This window comes from Strongylocentrotus purpuratus, unplaced genomic scaffold (genome assembly GCF_000002235.5).
Source record: "Strongylocentrotus purpuratus isolate Spur 01 unplaced genomic scaffold, Spur_5.0 spur5_scaffold_15, whole genome shotgun sequence".
NCBI classification, from domain to species: domain Eukaryota; kingdom Metazoa; phylum Echinodermata; class Echinoidea; order Camarodonta; family Strongylocentrotidae; genus Strongylocentrotus; species Strongylocentrotus purpuratus.
Window position 1 is genome coordinate 34790841 of NW_022145600.1, and position 20311 is coordinate 34811151.

The 20311-nt window shown below is 37.8% G+C and overlaps 1 protein-coding gene across 1 annotated transcript; it reads right to left on the reverse strand.

Annotated features, from left to right (window-relative positions):
• Positions 1–1753: 1753 nt before the first annotated feature.
• On the reverse strand, positions 1754–20014 carry LOC575010. The gene is made up of 26 exons (XM_775429.5): positions 19897–20014; positions 19089–19127; positions 17203–17397; positions 16216–16395; positions 15629–15802; positions 14985–15157; positions 14510–14667; positions 13668–13849; positions 13172–13219; positions 12142–12331; positions 11634–11752; positions 11222–11332; positions 10522–10650; positions 9906–10063; positions 9280–9400; positions 8634–8819; positions 7837–8079; positions 7385–7411; positions 6524–6634; positions 5698–5814; positions 5184–5354; positions 4545–4796; positions 4020–4196; positions 3472–3587; positions 2923–3112; positions 1754–2420 (listed from the first exon to the last, which is right to left on the reverse strand). Exons 1-26 carry the CDS (start codon positions 19907–19909, stop codon positions 2245–2247), a joined length of 3756 nt encoding a protein of 1251 aa, XP_780522.4. The 5' UTR covers positions 19910–20014; the 3' UTR covers positions 1754–2244.
• Positions 20015–20311: the final 297 nt, after the last annotated feature.

Consider the following 20311-nt stretch of genomic DNA (forward strand, 5'->3'; position numbering starts at 1 on the left):
GAAGTCTCTTCTGAAATGGAAGGATGGAGTGAAGAAAGGCGAGGAGGATGATGACCTTATGGAAGGGAGCAAAAGAGCAGAGGTCTTAGCATGGCTCGATAAGATGAAACTAAAATGAACAAAATATACCTTGTATTGCATTCTCGTGTCAGCTGCATACAAGATTATAAATATTGCATGGATGTGTGTGGTATAGTGGTCAATTCACTCGAATCTCAATCCAAGCGTTGAAGGTTCGAATCAAAGCACGGCACAAACATCCTTTTTGCAAGACATTCATCCACATTTGTCACTCTCCACCCAGGTTTAACTGGGTTCCTGGCAATGGCTGGGGTTATAATAATTACAGGGGCCTCCGGAAGAAAAGCATTGAAGCTCATGAGGCTTCCCTGTCATGCCTTCGTCAACAACATTAGTATACACTTTATTATATTACATACATGTATGTGTGAAAGTACTGCCTCTATGTTTTGTCTTTTTCACAAAGCTATGATATTCGACACGTTTTTCTTTAACATATTCTTGCCTTTTACTCTGATATGATCACATTCTAACCTTTCTTATGTCTTTTATCAAAGTTGGTCTTTACTATCACTTCTTTTGTCAATGATGAACTATCGTCGTTGGGCCACTATTGGACAATGTTAATGGGCCAGTCATTTGAAGAAAACAAAACGACATGAAATGTTTTTCTCACTGATCAGGGATCTTCCTCCATGAGATATCCTCAGTCAATTTATTAGGAAATGCCACTTTAACAGTATTGAAAATAAGTCTTTAGACTCCTGCAGAACACTCGGCCTATTCAAAGTGACTTTTAAATCTATGTTAGAGCACTTAAGGTGAGCCTCTCATCGTTGAAGGTTCTGGAAACTAGTCCTGGTAATGACTAGATGACGTACAATTTGCTGATGCAATTATACATTTGTTGCACTGTTGAGGTGAAAATCGATCCATGTAGCTTTATTGTTTGTGAATTAAAACCGAAATTAAGTAAAGTGCACAAACTGTAAAAAAGGAGTTTTTTAAAATTTTTTTAAAACATTTATAAGCGTTAAGGAGTGGAAGCGTGATTTAAAATAACCTTGCTCAAGTGATTGAGAGCAGATGCAACTAAAAGTGATGGTTTGTCGATGGTGATGTCTAAAGAAACGAAACGTTGATGGCGTTTTTTGTTGGTGTATGATCGAATCGATTTAGGTGCAGATGCAGATGAATGCAATATAATTAATCAAATCAATGCGTGCTAAAGATGATGATAATAATAATTTAGTTGTATCTGTGACTTGAATAATTAACACGATCAGACGTATGGTGATGATGTTGACACTGATTACAACGCTTAGTGCAGTGATGATGTTGACGATGACGGAGACGACAATGTTTTTGCTAAGCCTATCATCCTCCCTCTCCATCCATCCCTGAAATCGTCATCTTTGAATGTTCTGACTTCATCTTAGAGACTATTTACAGTTGCACACATTAATTCATATCCATCTATTCCTCCAAATCTTCACTATCAAGCGTTCTCTTCCTTGCTTGATCCGTCCATACTCCTTCCCCTCGTCCTCCTCCTCCTCCTCCTCCTTCTCCTCCTCTTCCCCTCCCTCTCTTTCTCTCTCTCTCTCTCTCTCTCTCTCTCTCTCACTTTATGTCTTTGTCATTATCTCTTCTATCCTCTTCTCTCCCGTTCTCTGTATAATGTGTTTTCTCTCCGTCTCCCATTGACTCTAGAACATTTTAAATAGACGAATATGTTTTTCGTTTGTTTTATTTGGTTATTTGCACATACTAAATTTTCTACAACCAAAATCAATAAATCCAAAATATATACATATCTAATTTTCAGCAATATTTACAAATATAAAATTTCTATCGTAAGTTTTCTTCAACCCTATTTGAATGACCGCAACACGAGATCTTGGTTGGATTTAACTATGTGTATTACTGGTATTTGTTTTCTAGTGTATTATCACGCTACTAATTATACAGTCGATACTTCATTTTAGATATCCCGTTAAAACGCGTGACTCTTCATTTGTCTTGTCCATACAACTCAGTATTTATATATATACAATCATGTCACAATGGAAAATTTGTAAAACAATTTTCTTTGGCATCGCTTTTTTTCCCGCGCCAACAGACCGATCTAAAATCCATCGATACCGGCATACGTGTAATCGAGATCGGAAACAAAGTCATCTGCGTTGTCTGTATGTGTGTTGCTGTTCAGGAAACATGGTTTCAAAGAGCCTGGTGAAGTACGATGATAGTTAATGGACAGACAGTTGCTCTCCCTGGTGCAGTGGTTTGTACAGTCAGCCAGGCTGTAGGCGTCCAGCTGGTAGAGGTAGTGGTTAGTGAGGCGATACCCCTTCTGGAGAACGTAGACTGACTTTCTCTCATCGGGGTTCGGGTTACTACAACGACAATCGAAAAATATTCATTAATGTATAGGCCTATATATATTTCTCGGATTCAGTTTGAAATACTCTTTGAAAAACAATTTAGAGAAGAATTTATATTACTAAACAAGAGAAAAGAAACAAAAATAATCTGATATAGATTAATGTCGTTTTTATCGTAGATACCCTAGACAAAATTATTGTTATGGTACGTATCTGCTGAATTATGAAATAATCCTATATAATGGCAATTTGCACAAAAAGTTTCCAACGGCGTCTTTACCGTTCAAACCTGTCAAATGAAATGTCGTAGCTTACATAAGTAATAGGCGTTGATGACACTGAATTCTTCGGAGCTGACCAACAGTATATCGCCCCTGCCCCGATTCGACCGTAGCCGGATTTTTATTTCACAGTATTTTTAAACCCATTTTCACGTTGTATCTTTTCCTCTCTAATTAAAAAGAAAACATAAAATTTCAATAAACGGAAAAGGAAGCTAATTCAAGATACTTACGGGACGACTCCAACGTTGCATTGACGGGAGGATCGCTCAGGGGACCGTCACCGTTGTCATTACTAACGAAGATAACGAACTCATACGTCCTCCCCGGTCTCAATCCCGTCATGTAATGAGACGATGCCGTCGAATCGAGGCTGATAGACTGCGTATTGCTACTCTGTTCATTTATGGGCCAATAGTTGATCTAGAGGGAAGAAAAGAAAGCAATGTTTATAATAGTAGCATATTGCGAAACAGGCCATCTTGCAGACTATTAAACCCCAAATCCGAGGCAGGAAGGGTACGTGTTCTCCCTCTCGAACAATGAAAAGAGAAGGGGAAAGAAAGAAAAGAAGAAGAAACAAATAAAAGAAAATGGGAAAGGGCGAGAGAGATAAAAGATGACAGTACTTGCTGCAAGCTCCGTCTAATGGCTAGCCTTGTTATTCCGTCTTTCATTTACATATATAGACCGGTGCCCACCCCACATCACCCCCCCCCCCTCCGCCCCACCCCAAGTAACACACACGTTACCCACTGACTCAAAGCAAGAGAATGTCTTACGGTGATAGCATTGACATCAGAGTTCTGGACAGATTGAGGGACGCTTCCCCAGGTGAATGCGATAGCATTGGTACCAGCTGTCTCTGATGAAAAGTCGCTTGGATATGATGTCGGATCTGTCATATGGAGAGAGAATAGAAAAGTAATGGGAATTTCTTCTTCTGCTTTCTCCGCCTTCTCCATCTTCTTCATCTTCTCTTTCTCTTTCTACTCCTCCTCCTCTTTCTGTTCTTTTTCATCTGCATATTCTTCTTTTTCTTTTTCTTTTTCTTTTTCTTCTTCTTTTTCTTCCCTCTTCCTCTCGCACTGTCGAGTATTGTCAGAGATCTTCAGTGTATTGCAAGAATTTTCCTCCAGATCTGTTCGACTTAGAAATTCCTTTGGATCTTTTAGAACATACAACATATTCGATGCATTAAAAGTTTACAGTTATTGCCTACATTTATGGCTTGATTTGAAAATAACATATAAGACATCTCGGCCTATTTTGCATCATCATGATCATAGTTCCAAAGATGTTGAATGAAACTTGTATCAGTGCTACTTACGTGTATCTTGTTCGCAGATGTAATAGTTAGTGGTCGAGCATGCCCGGTCGTTGAGACTCTGAGAGGTGTAAAGCTCCACACAGTCTTCCCCTGATCCTGCCCCGTCTGGTTGGCCACTCAACCAGTAACTACTACTCGCTGGCTCCATGAAGTGCTCCGTCTCATAATGATAGAATCCTACAAAGAAAATAGAGATAACGAACCTGATGAGCATTCATTCACTGATACTTCATTTCGATTCATGTTTTAAACATGCATGAACAACGAATGACTACTGATTTACATAAAACAGTGTTATCATTAATCAACCAAAAAATCTAATGATTTGGGGAGGGGGGAGGGGTAGAAGTGTAGGAGGCTTGGGAAATCCTTGTGCAAATGATATAGATGTAGGGTCTAAGTTTTAATTGTATAGGATAAAATTTACTGGACAGGCTCACTTTATACTAAACTCTCTATAAGAACCTGGATCGTAAGAGAAAGTTGTGATTTTTATTTTCAACCCTTAACAACAAAAAAGCTCACCGTCAGACGAGCGATATGTCAGCCCGATCCAGAATTGCCTAGTTGAGTACCGATAACGGTAATAGTCGACCAAGAAGTTGAACTCCCTGTCTGACTCTATGGTTACAAGATCCGCCCCCTGGGACTGACAATAGTCCTGCGCATCGGTCCAGGACCTGGTATCTGTTCCAAAGAGGTAGCAGCTATGATCATCCCAGGCCCAGCCGTCGCTGCAGAGAGAATGTGTGGTGGGCTGAGCGATTGCTTCAGCTCCTACAAGGCCAAAAGAGAATAATGTTTTTTTTTTTTTAAATCTGTTTAATATTACGCAACAATACTTATACATGAAACATACACTAAACCTTACTGACATTCAATCGTGACATCATACGTTTTAATAAGATGAGATTTAACATTAAGCTTTAGCTCAGTCTAATCAATTGGTATGCAGTTACAAGTGCAATAATCATTTCATATAATTTCTTGGGTCGTGTTTTTTTAAACTCGTATTTTCCTTCCCTTTGGTAATTTAATCTCTTCAAAACGGAACAATCTCCAATCTGTACTGTTTGAATTTGAATTTTATTAGTAAACTTCATTCATATACATGAACATTGTGTTTCACAATCTACTCGTTATAGGGGAAAACAACATACATACCAGGACTAGCTTTGCAGACATAGTAGCGTGTATTCTCGACAGCGGCATCAATGATTTCTGTCGTCTCGTCGCCATACATCATACCTCCATTCTCACCGATACCACCGTTAGGTTCACCGCTCTTCCAGGGCGCGTAAGATGGAGTGTTCCCTTCTGCATCTACCCATGTACCTGTTACCATGGAAACAAACATGGATTGTGGTTTTAGAAATACATGTCCTTTGAAAACAATGCCTTCCTGGCTGTTTTATTTGCATAGAATCTCTCTCTATCTCTCTCTCTCTCTGATTCCCCTTGTCTTCATCTATCTGACCCCCCTCCCCCCCACGGGGATTCTCATTCTCTCTCTTCCTCTCTCTCTCTCTCTCTCTCCCCCTCTCTCCCCCTCCCTCTCTTCATCTGTCTTACTCGTATTGCTTATCCAATATTTTATATTTATATATAGTCCATATTTATATTCATAAAAATAAGGGCAAGTATCAAACATTAAAAACAAAATAAAGCCATCGTTTACCTTCTTCACTAATATCGTTATATCCAAGCCAGAAGTCGCTCGAGTCTGCTTGAGACCATCGAAGAGTTTTCCTCATAAAGCTATATTCATCCACGTCATCCAGAACCGCTAAATGACCTGTAAAGCAACAACATTGATACTATAGTTTACTCCTTGTCTAAACGTAAGCACTAACGTGAATAATTCTGTGATTGTAATTTATTTAGTAATTTCTTATCTCCGTGCGGCAATGGTTTGTAAATTGCCCCTGACAAAACGTGTTTATTGTCTATTCAGACATCTGTCATGAATGTTTGCTAGTGATTTTTTTTTGTAGAAAATAATGCACATCGTTCCAGTGGCGGATCCAGGGGGGCCCCCCTTGAGAAAAAAATCATGTAAAATCACGTGATTTTTACCTTTTTTTGGGGTTGGGCCCCCCCCTGGCGCTCAAGGGGGGGGGGGGGGTGCAAATTGAATTTTTTTTTGAGGATAAAAAAAAAAATGTGCTCACTACCCCCTCCCCCCCCCCCCCCCCCCCCCCCCCCCCCACTGAGCGAATTTTTGGCCGGCGCGTTTTTCAAATTTTCGGGAGCAAAAAAAAAAAAAGTTGGGCCCCCTCCCCTAAGAAATCCTGGATCCGCGCCTGCATCGTCCTCTTATTTTAGGAATCCATCGATAATTTCATTCTGTGATAATATCCGCCATTTTATGATATCAAATTGACGATGTTCTCTGCTTTCACTATATTTACGTGATGGGACAACATCAGTGGTTAAGACAAACGTGATGGTGCCAGTAAAAAGAAGAAAAAATGAAATAAAATATGTATCTGAAATAATCTCACCTCCTTCTCCCTGACAAGCGGTTTCTGCATCTAACCAGCTTAAACTGGTAAGGACCGGTAGAAAGCAATTTGAGCCATACTCTGTCCAGCCTTCAGAACAGCTTGACGTCTCTGCATATCAAATAATACAAGATATCAATATAACATGATGACATTTTCATGAAATAATGGGACTAATTTGAACATTATAAAAAAATATAAGTTTTATGAAATCACTATAGCTACAGCGACTTCAAAACATAGTGGGAGATATTTCAGCATTGCCAGATTACCAAATTATACTGATATTGTTCTCTCGTGGTACTCATATAATTTCATCTTCATGACAGAAACTGGTTCTCATGCAATCGTGACGACCTCCTAATAAAGGAATCATCCACAATTGAGTATTGTTTAAAACCCTCCTAAATACATACTTGTACAAAACGCATTTTTACCGACTTACTGCCGGGCAATTAAAGCATCCGTTTTTCATATTACATGTTTAATATATTTTTTTGGAATAACTTTCCATCATTTAAGTATATTAGATTTCTTTTCAAAATGGCAAGATTGATATTGAAATATCTTATTTATTGTGCATGCCCATTCGTACATGTACATTGAATGCACTTCAGAGAGACCGTTTTCTATGTGATGGATATAATGATTTATGGGTTTCCGTATCAGTGCAAAAGGTAGGGTATTATTGTCATAATCATGGTTCCTATAAAATATATAATGTATATCATGAATGATTGCCTATATTGCAGGCACGATTACTACAATAAATACCTTAAAAGATACGTATAATGATTTTTTTTTTCTTCAATCATCAAGAAAAATATGTTTTTGAACAAGATGATTAGTTACGTTGCTTACCTTCAAAAGGATTTACCATTCGGTCCACTGAAGAAGAAAAAAAATAAAAATAAAATTAAACAGAATTCATCTTTCCCCCCCCCCCTTATTAGTTCTGTTAAGAAACCTGTAAATAGATGTCGACTACACATTACCAAAAAAGGTTATACTTTCCTGTACATTGCAACAGCCTGAAAACACATAACATTATGAAAAAAGATGACCTCCACTTTGACACATAGGAACAACACAGATTCCTTCGTTTTGGTTATACATTTTTAAATATTTTGCTTGTGGCATTAAAACAAGCTTGGAGGTTAATATTTACAGGTGTCTTTATTAGAACAAAACTGCGTCATGATTCAATGTCATAATCCATTTTGAGAACTGTAATCTAGTCTCAATACTAACATAATATCAACACACCACCCGTGCCCACCCCCCCCCCCCCCCCGGCTATATAAACGACTCACTGATTCGGACAAGGAGGTGGTATTCAGCCCCGCTGCTGATGGTGACGGTTTGATCATTCTCTTCGCTCAAATAGCAGCCGCCATCCGATGGATGAAAGTCGCAAGAGAGACATACGAAGGTCGTAGCGGCCGCGCAAGCTGCGACGCACTCGTTGACGGTGAGACCTGACTGATATTCATTGTTATAACCCGATAGATGGCTCTCTCTGATTAACATGAAATCTGTACGGTCAGTGACGATGTCTGTGAAAAGGAGTTAAAGAAAAAAGTTAAAGAAGTGAAATGAATATTATTTGGTCCATTAGATAATTTGATAGTTTAAGCGTGTGTTTGATGAAAATATTAAGATATAAATTGATATGAGCATTTAGTATGCCCTATATATACTTTAAAACATATCCTTTCGTATTTAAGAAACATATTTTCAGTTAAATGCAAAGTATATATCCCCCCTGAAGCCTTTGACATCTCATTTTACCACTCGTTTCATTACCTTATTATTTGTATAGCTATTTGATGCATTTGTGATGAAAAGCATCTAAATGTAATAACAGTTGTACAGCATTTTCATTGGCATATTCCTTCATCTCGCATTAGACTAATATAATCTATGAATATGTTAATACATGCATTCGTCAACAGAAGGGTTTTATATAAAAAAAAAACACGATTATCGAGAATCATTCTCTTTATGATTCAGATTTAGATTTAATTCTCTTGACCATTTTTTGTTAATTTTCCAATGATTGGTATGTCACTGCAATCCTTTTCTCTAAGTTATTCTGTAACAAACTTACAAGATTCATCTCCCTTGCAGTAAAGGGGTTCTAGTGTATAGTACCCTGACTCGCTGGCGTCTCCTGTATCACCAAACCTCATTTCAGTGACCGGTAAGGTAGTCTTATCGGTAAGATACCCCGAGTCCTCTCTCCAGTTATTGTCGTTGGTATTGCAGTTGCAGTGGTGACCGTTGGTACATGAACCTGAAAAACGAAGACCAATATTAATTCCTTCATAGCTCACCTAGATGGGATATGTAGGTTGTTCATTTCAAATCAAACGTATTTACAAGTTTTTCCGACCTGCTAGGTTCTTTCTTTATTGCGCAAAAAGCCTGCAATGTTGTCAATTTTTGCAACGCCGGATCGTGGGTTTATGTTATGGGCTAGTACCTCACTATTTGAGACAATGTTTTACTTTACTGCTGTTGCATTCATGTGAGATAATCTCAATGTGTAGAGCAGTCAATAAACAGAGTTTGACCAACACGGTTCTTGTTGGTTACAACATTGCGAATACTGCCTTGTCGACGGCTAGCACAAAACAAATGCGTAAGAATACGTAATATTGTGACCAACTGATGCCAAGTTGGCCAAATTCTGTACATGGATGGCTGAGATCCAGTAAACCAAGGACGCCCTCTATTATGACCTACAATCATACCTGAGCTTCCACAAGCGCACTGTCCGCCGTCTACCGTGGCTCCACCCCAGTAGTTCTTCAGGTTTCCGTCTCTGTCATACCAAGAAGTATAGCCAGTCATATAGGAACCATGGCATTCGTACTAAGACGGTGATGGAAGAGGAAAAAAAGAAGAAATATCACCCTGAGATTGCTGAAAATCTGCGACCACAGGAAAATAGGTAATACTGAACCCTAGATATGTTGATGTGATGTAGTATGTCAAAGCACTATTCGACACAATCATCTTCTAGGTAATTATCAATATCTACATGTATATTCTGAATGATCCCTTGTCTTGCCTCTTTCAGTTTTCATAGAAAAGCGACTTCCATTATCCTGATGTCTCTGTGTTTTTGTCCTTTGCTATTCTCTAGACATGCCCCTTCACCCTTTTACATATTATATGTGATAAACATTTTTGATTTGCTCTTATTCTCTCGCCCTCCTTATGCCATGTTACTATTGTTTTAAATTTCTTATCATTTATATCAACATGAATATATATATATATATATATATATATATATATATATATACATAAATATATTTTGTTTATACCATCAAGGAACTTTGAGAAAAAAGTAGAACCCTCGGTTTTACCCTACCTTGATAAATTGGGAGCACTCTGCGCTGATATCTGCACCCATAGCCACTTGATCAGCCGACTTATCACCATATCTAATGGATCGGATGAAACTACGAGCCGTCTCTGCACCTGTTACCAAAGATCGATATGCCTCCTGGTGCTCAAACGTCGTGATACCTGGCCAAGATAATCAAGAACTTTTGTAATAATTATGAGAAAACACACGGACAATTTTTTCATTAATAGTAATACATGTGAACTCAGTGATTTCCGTTCTCAGTCGTGATAAACTTCCCCAAGCTCAAAAAAGCAAATATTCTGGTGTTAGTGATAAATTTTACTGATAATACGAGGCAATTTCGCCGTGTTTTTCCTCATATTGAGTGATTGGCAAATAAATAAGAGTTGAACGTATGTCAGATCCATGGCCGGCATAATTATGATTTACCTTTCATTTTCTCTTCGTTTTTTTAATCCCTGTCAATGCAGTACATTTCAAGAAAACGTCGTTTTTGGACTTGGAAATATCGAAAAAATGAAAATATATGTAAACATTCTAACTTTGTAATGTTTGTCACTACTGTACATGATCGATTCGTGACTACTTCAAACAATAATTATCGTTGATATGTTACCTGTGCTAGCATCCGTAGTCATATCACAGTATACTCTGTATGGCTCGACTCCGTTATTTCTCCCATCAGGATCTATTGTGTAGTATCCATTAGATGTGTAGCCTTTACGCTTCCATTCAGCACAGGATACTGATCGAGAGAAAGGAAGAGGAAGGGAGAGAAAATAATTAGATCAATGATTTTTTTTTCTTCGGTTCTTCTCGGACATGAATTTTAAGTCATCATGGTATAGCTATTGGTAAAACCTCTTACTGAAAGTCTTCAGATGACAATGATCATGGATTTACAAAAAAATATGTATGAGGTATTTAAGTAAAACAATATCATTTCATTCTATTTTCTCCTATATCATTATAATTCAAAAACAATAAATAAACAAATACTGATCTCAAGCAGAGGTCACCTTCAGATGACGGTAATCCTGGATTTACAAAAAACGATATATTATGAGGTATTTAAATAAAACAAATATTATTTCATTCTATTTTCTCCTTTATTATTATAATTCATAAATAATAAATACATAAATGTGATATAGCTAGGAGACTGCTATTAGGCAGAGGTCAGCTTGTATTTCACGACGTGGACTGTTCACTAAAGAAATTGTTATGTATAAAGTTGAATTATACTCGAAAGCTGAGTCATAGCGACTATATATTAATAATAAACACTCTGGATCTGATTATAGATTGTGACTTACTGGTGTTGAGCGGGTATTTACAGATGTAGCCGTATGTTGACGAGCAGGCTGCATCATTCCACGTACCGTCTGAACTCCATCGTAATACACCACAATGTTCCAAGCCACCAGCTAAATAAAGAAATAACAACTTCAGAAATGAGGAACTTAGCTTTTAAGCTATATTAAATATTTGATTGGGAATGAACAACTGTCACCGTGGTTGTGCGGAACATGCTTCAGCGAACAAGATCCTACACTAAGAGATAGCGTTGTCGTAGTCTTGTGGTTACGTCTGTTGACTGTGTATCACATGGTTCGCAGTTCGAGAAGTGTGTTCAGTGATCAATCTTTATCGGAGGGACATCCACCCCTTCCATGCCTACCGCTTTTATTTTTATTTTTCAAAATGAATTTGTTGTTATTTACTTACACGGTTCACCAGAATACCAGTTGGTATATGATGTAACTGAGCCATCAGTCCAGGCCCAAGTTCCCTCTTCATCGAGGTCATTGAACCCAATCCAGTAAGAATTCGTACCAAAGGTACGTCTGTGTATTTGATAAATAAAAATTGAAACAAAGTTTTACAATCTTTTCATAGAAATCATGATACAGTACTGATCTAAAAGTGTGGTAGCATGAATTTAGAACGCGTTGAATTTGAAACCAGAAGTTTTACCAAATTTACATGGCTTCATAATCATAAATCTAAAAGGGATTTTGTTCTTGAATTTGACGTTATGTCAGATTTAAAGCAAAGTGCCATTTGGTGCCCTAGCATCGGCTCCCATCTGTGGGATACAACTATGTGGCGTTCGAACCCCTGAGCATACTCGGTCACAGGCCACATAACGCTCTGCGTGTGCTGTCAACAGGGTATTCCTGGATGTGGATCCTGTAATCGAGGAGTGGAGTCGAGGGTAGGGGTAGGGGCTTACCTCGATAGTACGAGAAGAAAGTTGCTTTCGTCTTGATCAGCTACGCTTGCCAGATCACCGTAGTCATTGAGATCTCTGCACGCATCAAGGGCTGTAGTATAGTCGACGGTAGATTCCACTAGTTGGTAGCATGCATTACCGTTGCGTGTCCATCCAGCGTCACACAGATCCTGGTCACTTGTACCATCATCTAGATAATATATTGTACAAATTCAACTCAAGGTGTTTAAGCAGTAAATACGTAAGTTCTGTAAATAGCAACGATTCTTTTGATAATGATAAAAATAATAATACATATGATTTATAAGGCGCCAAATCCACTTGACAGTCAAATGCTCAAGGCGCAGCTTGTGCAAAAGATGAAATACATACATGATACATTTATACAAAGTGCAATAAGAAAGGTACAGACATGAAAGGTAATGGTAATCAATTATAAGCTAAATTAAACAGATATTTCTTGAGATTGTTTTTTAACACCTCAGCAGAACTGCTATTCTTAACCCATTGAGGGACTTATCTTTCATTTCTATATTTTCATTTGTATATAGGTAGCCCCACCTTGTTCACAATGCATGTCATTCGCAATGGCTTAGCCACAGAGGATTATGTTCTTCAAAATGATGGGCAAAAAAGCAAGAGATAAAAAATAGGTGGACGGAGAGGAAAGGCGAAAATCAGAAGACATTCAGGGACATTTGACCCCCTTCCACACCACCATCTTGCTCGCTTGCCTTTTTTTTTATCACGTATTTCATCCACCTAGTAAATCGGGTGCACCAGTGCCCCCCCCCCCTCTTTAAAGGCTTCAGCTACGCTACGCCACTAATGATCCGCCCTTAGTTACGTAACCTGCATCAGATATCAGATGAACCATGTGATGTTAGTGTATATATGAAAGGAGAACTTTATATAATACCACTGAATCATCAAAACTATACTCACGAAATCATGAAATTATATACAAAGTCTATACTCGACAATCATTTTTTGTTTGATCTCTTAATGAAATCCAGAGGTATGTACTCACCGTTATATTTGTGAAGAAATGCAACCGTGTCAGGAAAACCTCTACTTCCTGTAAAGAAAAAGGTAAATAATGATTAATTAATAAAATTCAAATCGATGATAACTGCATAGGATTTTACGACCACATTGGTCAGTCAAAGATTTAAATATCATTACAAAAATATATCATGATATTACCACAAAGTATTTTGAGGCGAACTCGAACTAAATGTTGAATCATTGTAGTGTGATGAATGCAAAGATACACATTTTTCTTGTCAAATGAGATAACATCTTGGCCAACATAGAAAAAAAATCTTTCCTTAAAAATCTGGATAGCTATAATATTTTCGTATTAAAAGTGCTTTTTAATTTTCATTGTTAAAAGGAAGACAGCGTTTTTAATAATATTCTAGAGAAACAAAGAAAATGTCTCAACGAACTGTTTCAAAGTCAAGATACACATTTTCTTAACAGTTTGAATTATTGATCTGAAAGAAATATAGAAATATTCGTACCCGAGTCCCATGTCTGATATGTCGAGGCAGCACTGTAGATGAAGAAAGGTGTACCGTAGTATCCATCCCAACTACATCCATGGTTACTACCGTAGTCAATGACCACGACCCAACCAGCATCGACCGAGCAACCACCGTAGTGACGATTGATGAAGAATCTGCGCTGTCCACTAGTGCCGGAACTGTATAACGTTAACAAAATTGTACAGGGTTTCCCAATAAAGTTCAATGAGAAGTTTGTAAATTTTATGTAATAAATTTCAATAATTCTTTATGGGGTAACGTTGCTAGAGTAGCATCAAGACTTGGTTTGAGTTTCACTTTAATTTAATAAACACACCATAGCAAAGACATCCGAGGACTGCAATAGAAATGTCAAATTGGATGACGTAATAAATCGTTGCAATGGACGGACATTGCAATAGGTGACGGTCACAGGCACGTAGCCACGGGGGGGGGGGGGGGGGGCACGTGCCCCCCTAAAATTTCCAAGATCGGTTGAACTTTTTTAGACCCCTTTTATTTACCTCGATCGATTAATGTATGTGCCCCCCCCAAAAAAAAAACACAACAAAAACAACAAACAAACAAACAAAAAACATCGAACTCTGGCTACGTGCCTGGTGTTGGACAAATAATGAAAATTACTTCTTAAGGTTGAGTTTTTGCAGTGTTTGCGATCACGTTGAAATTATTTCTGTACGAGAAATAGTCATAGATCAAATAAAACACGAAAAAACCCTGAAAAAATATCTGCCCTTTTGAATTATTGAGATCGTTTTAGGTTATTGAGATGGTTTTGGATGTAACTTTGTAGTTCGATGAATGAAAGTGCCTCTTACCCTGCCATAGATTCGTAGTTCTTGGTATCCGTGTAGATGTCAGAGTAAGGTGCGTAGCTGATGTAGTTGGTATGAAACCAAGTCGTACGACTAGTTCCGGAGGTGTCGAATGTCAGACTCCGCATCTCGACACCACTGGAGTAGTAAGCAAACTTGATCTGTGAAAAGTTGATAGTTATAATCATAAGAAATCTAAGGTATCACAAACAAAACATCGTTGATAGATCAGTGTCAATTCTAGTGATTCTAGGAAAATTTCCGCTTTCAGATCAATATTTTTGGGAAAATCGTCTTTCTTTTAAACAAGTGAACACGTTATTTTTTCGGGTTTATGGACTTCGTATAAAATCTTTGCTTACTCGTGAATAGATAAAGGAAGGTTCGGACATTTTTCCTTAACCTCTTCCCAGATGTTTTTATATTAACTGTGGTGAATAAATAAATGAATAAAGATTGGAAAGGGAGTTTTAGATACCTGTTCCAGGGAGCTGGTATCGTAGCTATTTGCTTCAGAACTCTTGTATGTTTCCGATGTCGATGTGAGAATGTTAGCCGTGGTCGAGCCGTCATTATAAGTCGATGCTCCCGTATACAAGTCATACACGTTAATGCTCGATCCTCGTATCACCTTCATTACAAGCTGCCAATCTAGATTTCATAGAGGGAATGGAGAAAAAAAATTGATTCGAAAAGGGAAACTTGGAAGAAAAGAAAAGGAACAAGACAAAGCGAGACACAAAAGAAGAAAATGTAAGATTAAACATCAACAAAGTCCTTCTCAGGCGGCGGCGTGTTACATTCAAGCGCATCATTTTTTCATTTTGCCATTGATTTACTTAGTTCTGTTACTCCTTCCAAGTGCCCTGTTACCGTATCTGGTGTGTGCTATATGTGACATGTTTGTTAGATGATGATGTCTATATCATAAACAAAAGAAAAACAATATACACAATTCTTTACGTACAAAATTTGATCGAGGTCGTTATTTTGTAATTAGTTACTTCCCGCCGATGGCGTCTGATTTACTGGAGTAATAGCACTCATTTTTACCACTCTGTGTCTCATCCGTTACGAAACACTGTCCGTCGGTTACGTAACACAATAGCCCTGATTACTTACCATCGATGGGGTCGTTAGCATCAGTTCCACACTCTGAGGAACTGGAGTAGTAACACTCGTTGGGGTATAGGTAACCACAATGTGTTCCACCCGTCACACAGCACGCACAGTCCGTACGGGCCGTATCGTAAGGACAGGCGCAACCGGTCTTGGTTGCAGTGTACTGTATCGGTGCTATTAACAAAGAATATTAAACAAAAACATCAACGGTTCAATGTCTTCCACAGTAAAAAAAAAAAAAAAAAAAAAGTGAGAAAAATAAACAACAGGCGAATGAAATTGCTCCTTGCTAGGTTAACGTGTATACATCTTGATACATTTTAAAAATGGTCTATTGAGGCTGGTCTTGACGAAATTACTAGCTCGCTTCCATGGCCTAGTGGTTAATTCACCGGTGTTCTAAACTCGGTAGGACTACACTGGTCCAATTTTCAGCAGAGACGAATTTCGCAATCACATGGATATGCAGCAATTGGGAACTTCGAAACCTTATTCTTTTACGTTGATAACTTTCAATTATTATCATATAGGCCTATAATAAGTAACAGGAGAGAAATTTGCAATGCACATAGGCTACTCCTACTTACCCCTGCAGACGCTGACCATACTGGTGGTACAGGGATAATCATCCCATGTTCCACTGGAGTACATCCCTCCACAGTTGGTCGCAAAGTTTCCATTTGGTTCTCCAGAGTTCCAGTTGGTATAACTCAACGAGCTACCATCCCACCAAGCCCAAGTTCCGTCACTCTCAGTGTCTGTAATACCTGCAATTTAGAATGAATACTCAGAGTTAGAATGGAACATTTTATTGCTTTTACACCCACGTGTGGTATTGGCCTATAAAGGAAGATTCCCGTGCTCTAGCTGCCCCACCACTGCCCCCTCCCCCAAAGGGACGTTTTGTTAACCTAAATCTTCTAGAAATTACAACGCCATGTTCAGTGCTAACTGTATTTGCCAACGATGATTTGTTTGTGCGTTTGTGTATGTGTGTGTGTGCATTTGTGTGCGTGTGCGTGTGTGTGCATGTGTATGTGTGTGTGGGTGAATATCTTACGTAGGAATTCTTTCCGAACTTACAATTCAAAGATAGGATTTGAATGTGTGCCTAACTGAATGCAATCTGGATTTATATCGCACTGAATACAACTACGACATCTTTAACAGCTTTCCGTATCCTCATCTACCCCGTCATCAGATTCAGGCTTCCCCGCATATATGCATGCACATTCTCCACTCCTTAGGGATCATTCAACCCTCAAAATGATATGAATAACTTTGGCATCCCATAGAATGCCATATAACTCATGCGTGAAGAGAACCAATGGCGATAAAATACTTTTCTTGAGGATATAGTTGATTTGCATCGAGGTGCGTTGATAATAATTAAAACAACAAATATCAGGGAATTACAAAAAATAGTGCAGTGAATTAAAACAAGATAACAAATTGTCCGTTGTAGTCAATTTTTTTTGGTCAACCCATTGCCTCTTGGATCTGGTTGGATCCTGTATTAAGCATAATTGCAGAAGAATTTATTATCCAATGATTTACTATTATTTAAGTCTTACCGATATGTGCCTTCGAGTAGCCACTCATAACGCTCGCAATGTGGCTGTTAACACCGCTATCTGCAATACTGGCCAGATGACCGCCCTGAGTCTCGCAGTAAGCCTGAGCATTCCCCCATGTCAGTGTATCACTGTTGAGATAGTAGCAAGCCGTACTATACTGCTGCCAGTTCTTACGACATTGGGATGCGCCGTCTGGATTGGAGAAGATGTAAGAGATATGAAGATGAGAAGATATGAGATGGCGAGGTAAAGAAAAGATGGAACATTGGAACATAATTATATTACATCAGTTTGTCAATCAAACAACTTTGCCCCATTAACTTTATGCCCAGTCACCTATCTTTCTGTTTAATTTGGATGTTGTTTTTCTTTTTATTCGTTTTTGTTCTATGAGATTTATTTCGGAATAGGCCATTTTTCGTAACGTAACCAAATTTAATGCATAAGTCTTTTTGAAGTGCCTCAATACAAATAATTTAATTCACCTGATAAAGAATAAAAGTATTTTAATTGACGGACACAATCCGAACTGCATACAATAATTGTTGCCAGGTAGGACAAACATTATGGCTTGACCTACCTAGCAACACTTAATATATGCAGTTTGCACTATTGAAATACTATTATTCTTATCAGGTGCATGAAATAATTTGTATTGAGGCACTTCACAAATACTTATTTATTAAATGTGGTTACATTACGAAAATGGCCTATTGTGCAATACTTAAACGGTCCCTTGAAATCTAAAACCAGCCAACGGTAATAGATGGGTTTACTAATAGATGCACATTGATTGATGTTTCTTTCCTGGGGACCTATTGACGAGTTATGTTATTAACCTGTTATTAATGAATACACTACAACTCTTGAAAGCCAGTCTACGTACTTTACGCGTTGCTATGTAGGCAAGCCTCGGGTAATCTTTCAGGTTGTCTAGAGCAACCTTTGTTCAAAAAGTATGCATAACATTTGAATATGTTAGTAACTGGTTTATTATGCTTCATATTTTTTAATTTGGTATATTTAAAATTAAACTTTAGACCCGTCATTTAGAAACATATCTATAATGGTACATGGAGTATGAAAAATAGCAATAAACATGAACATGTGTACTTAATATCTTAAAATAGAAATAAATAATAATATAATAGTATAATAGTATAAGCCAGTTTATAGTTGCAGTCTGAGCATGAGCAGATAAAGGTCATTGCAGACTAAATTGTGGAACACACGGAGACAAAATACTGGATACGTGCTCATGAGAGTTATGAAATCATTATTCATTCATGCTCAAGCAGTGCAGTCCATGATACACAGGTGGAAGTATTCTTTGAAAAGGGGAAACAAAGGCTATTTATGTAGCACCTCCATCGCTGTAGGAGTTATTATTTTAAAATGTAAAAAGTGGGACCTCTTCATGTTTTAAAGATCTGTGAATATTCGGGGTCTTTTGGGAAATGTGCTATTAAACAGTGAACTGGTCTGTTGTGACAGTGGTGTTATGGTCGAAGAATGGATATACTTCCACTTTGGAAATGCTTCAAAGTAAACTGAAATATGCGCTATTAATAACGGAATATTATGGTTTTATCGTATAACACAACATCATTGGAATGAAAAAGTATTGTGAATTACTAGATCATATCAAAAACAAGTTCGGAACTTCAAATTGTGATAATTGAACTAAGCCTTTCTCTTCGCAGTGTTTGTTTCACCCACATCGGCTGTAAGTAATTTGGATAATTAAAATGTCGAGTTCATAGCATTTAGAATTTATACAAGACTATATATATTTTTCTTTAACCAGACGATCAGCCTTTCAAACAATACAAGCGTCAGCTTTACAAAATGAAATAAGAACGATGCGTTATGTTTGTACTTACCAACTGCAGCTGCCGTGATCAGGAGCACCAACGTCCAAACTATTTACATAAAAAAAACAACGTGTAAATCTCGTGAACTCAATTTTTCAAAAAATATGGGACCATCTATATTTCGCATTTATTTTTGTATCGGAAACTTAATCAATTTTTGTTAACATATAAAATGTAACAGCAGTTTTCTGGATGCTTTGAAAATAATGATATTGTGTATACTCATCCAATTGCAAAGGAATGTAAATCCATTGTGTTATATGAATGTAACATGTACAATGCCAACGAAAATTTGAGGGAAAGCCAGTTTGTTATTTCAAGGGAAAACGTCACAAGTATAAATGAATATTCACAGCTCAGTGTTTCAACTAATAATCACATTCTTTGATATCAATAAACTAGCGAGAAATAATGTCGATTCGTTAGTGAATATGAAGTGTTTTTAGCGTAAAAAGTTTAACATAACTAATGCCTTGTTCAAATAAACATGAATAATGCGAACTATTTCAACAACAAAAACACCAAAAAAAATCCGCATACTATGTATGCACATTCAACCCTATCTAAATGTCATGACAGGATGTTATTTTCGCATCCCAAAGAATACCCCAAAACTCCTGCGTGAAGGAATTAGCGTAAGTAATTCAACATAACAAATGCCTTGTTTCAAACAGACAAACACGATGCGAACTTTATCAAACAAAACCATGAATCTTGCCCAGTTTTCAAGCTGGTAAAACTTGGTCTCTCACTTTGTCTGCTCATGCTGCACACAAAAAGGATATAATGTGATATCGTATACAGATTCTATAATTACCTGAGAAGCTCATTGTGAAAAAACCATGGATAAATCTGACGATTTATGAATGTGCTCCCGTCAGCTACGCAGTTCGAGCAACTCTCCTTGGGACACATCCAATATAACTTAGAGATGGGACGTGTTATGTGAGGTACAAACGATTACTCAGACAAAAGAAATATTGATTAAAAACCTCCCTTGTGCTCCACTCTCTTACAGCGACACTTGTATCAAAGGCCACCTTTCAGCGTGCTCCTAAAGAAAGAAGGACCCTTTCTTTATCTTCTCTGACGGCAGCCATTTCTTTGAGACGTCAGTGGAGTCGGTAGTGACAAAACACTCTTGATAAATAATATAAGAGACGGTTGTGCAAAACGCACACATCGCTGGCATTCACGACCTGTAAACATCTTCATAATTTTTACGTAAACAA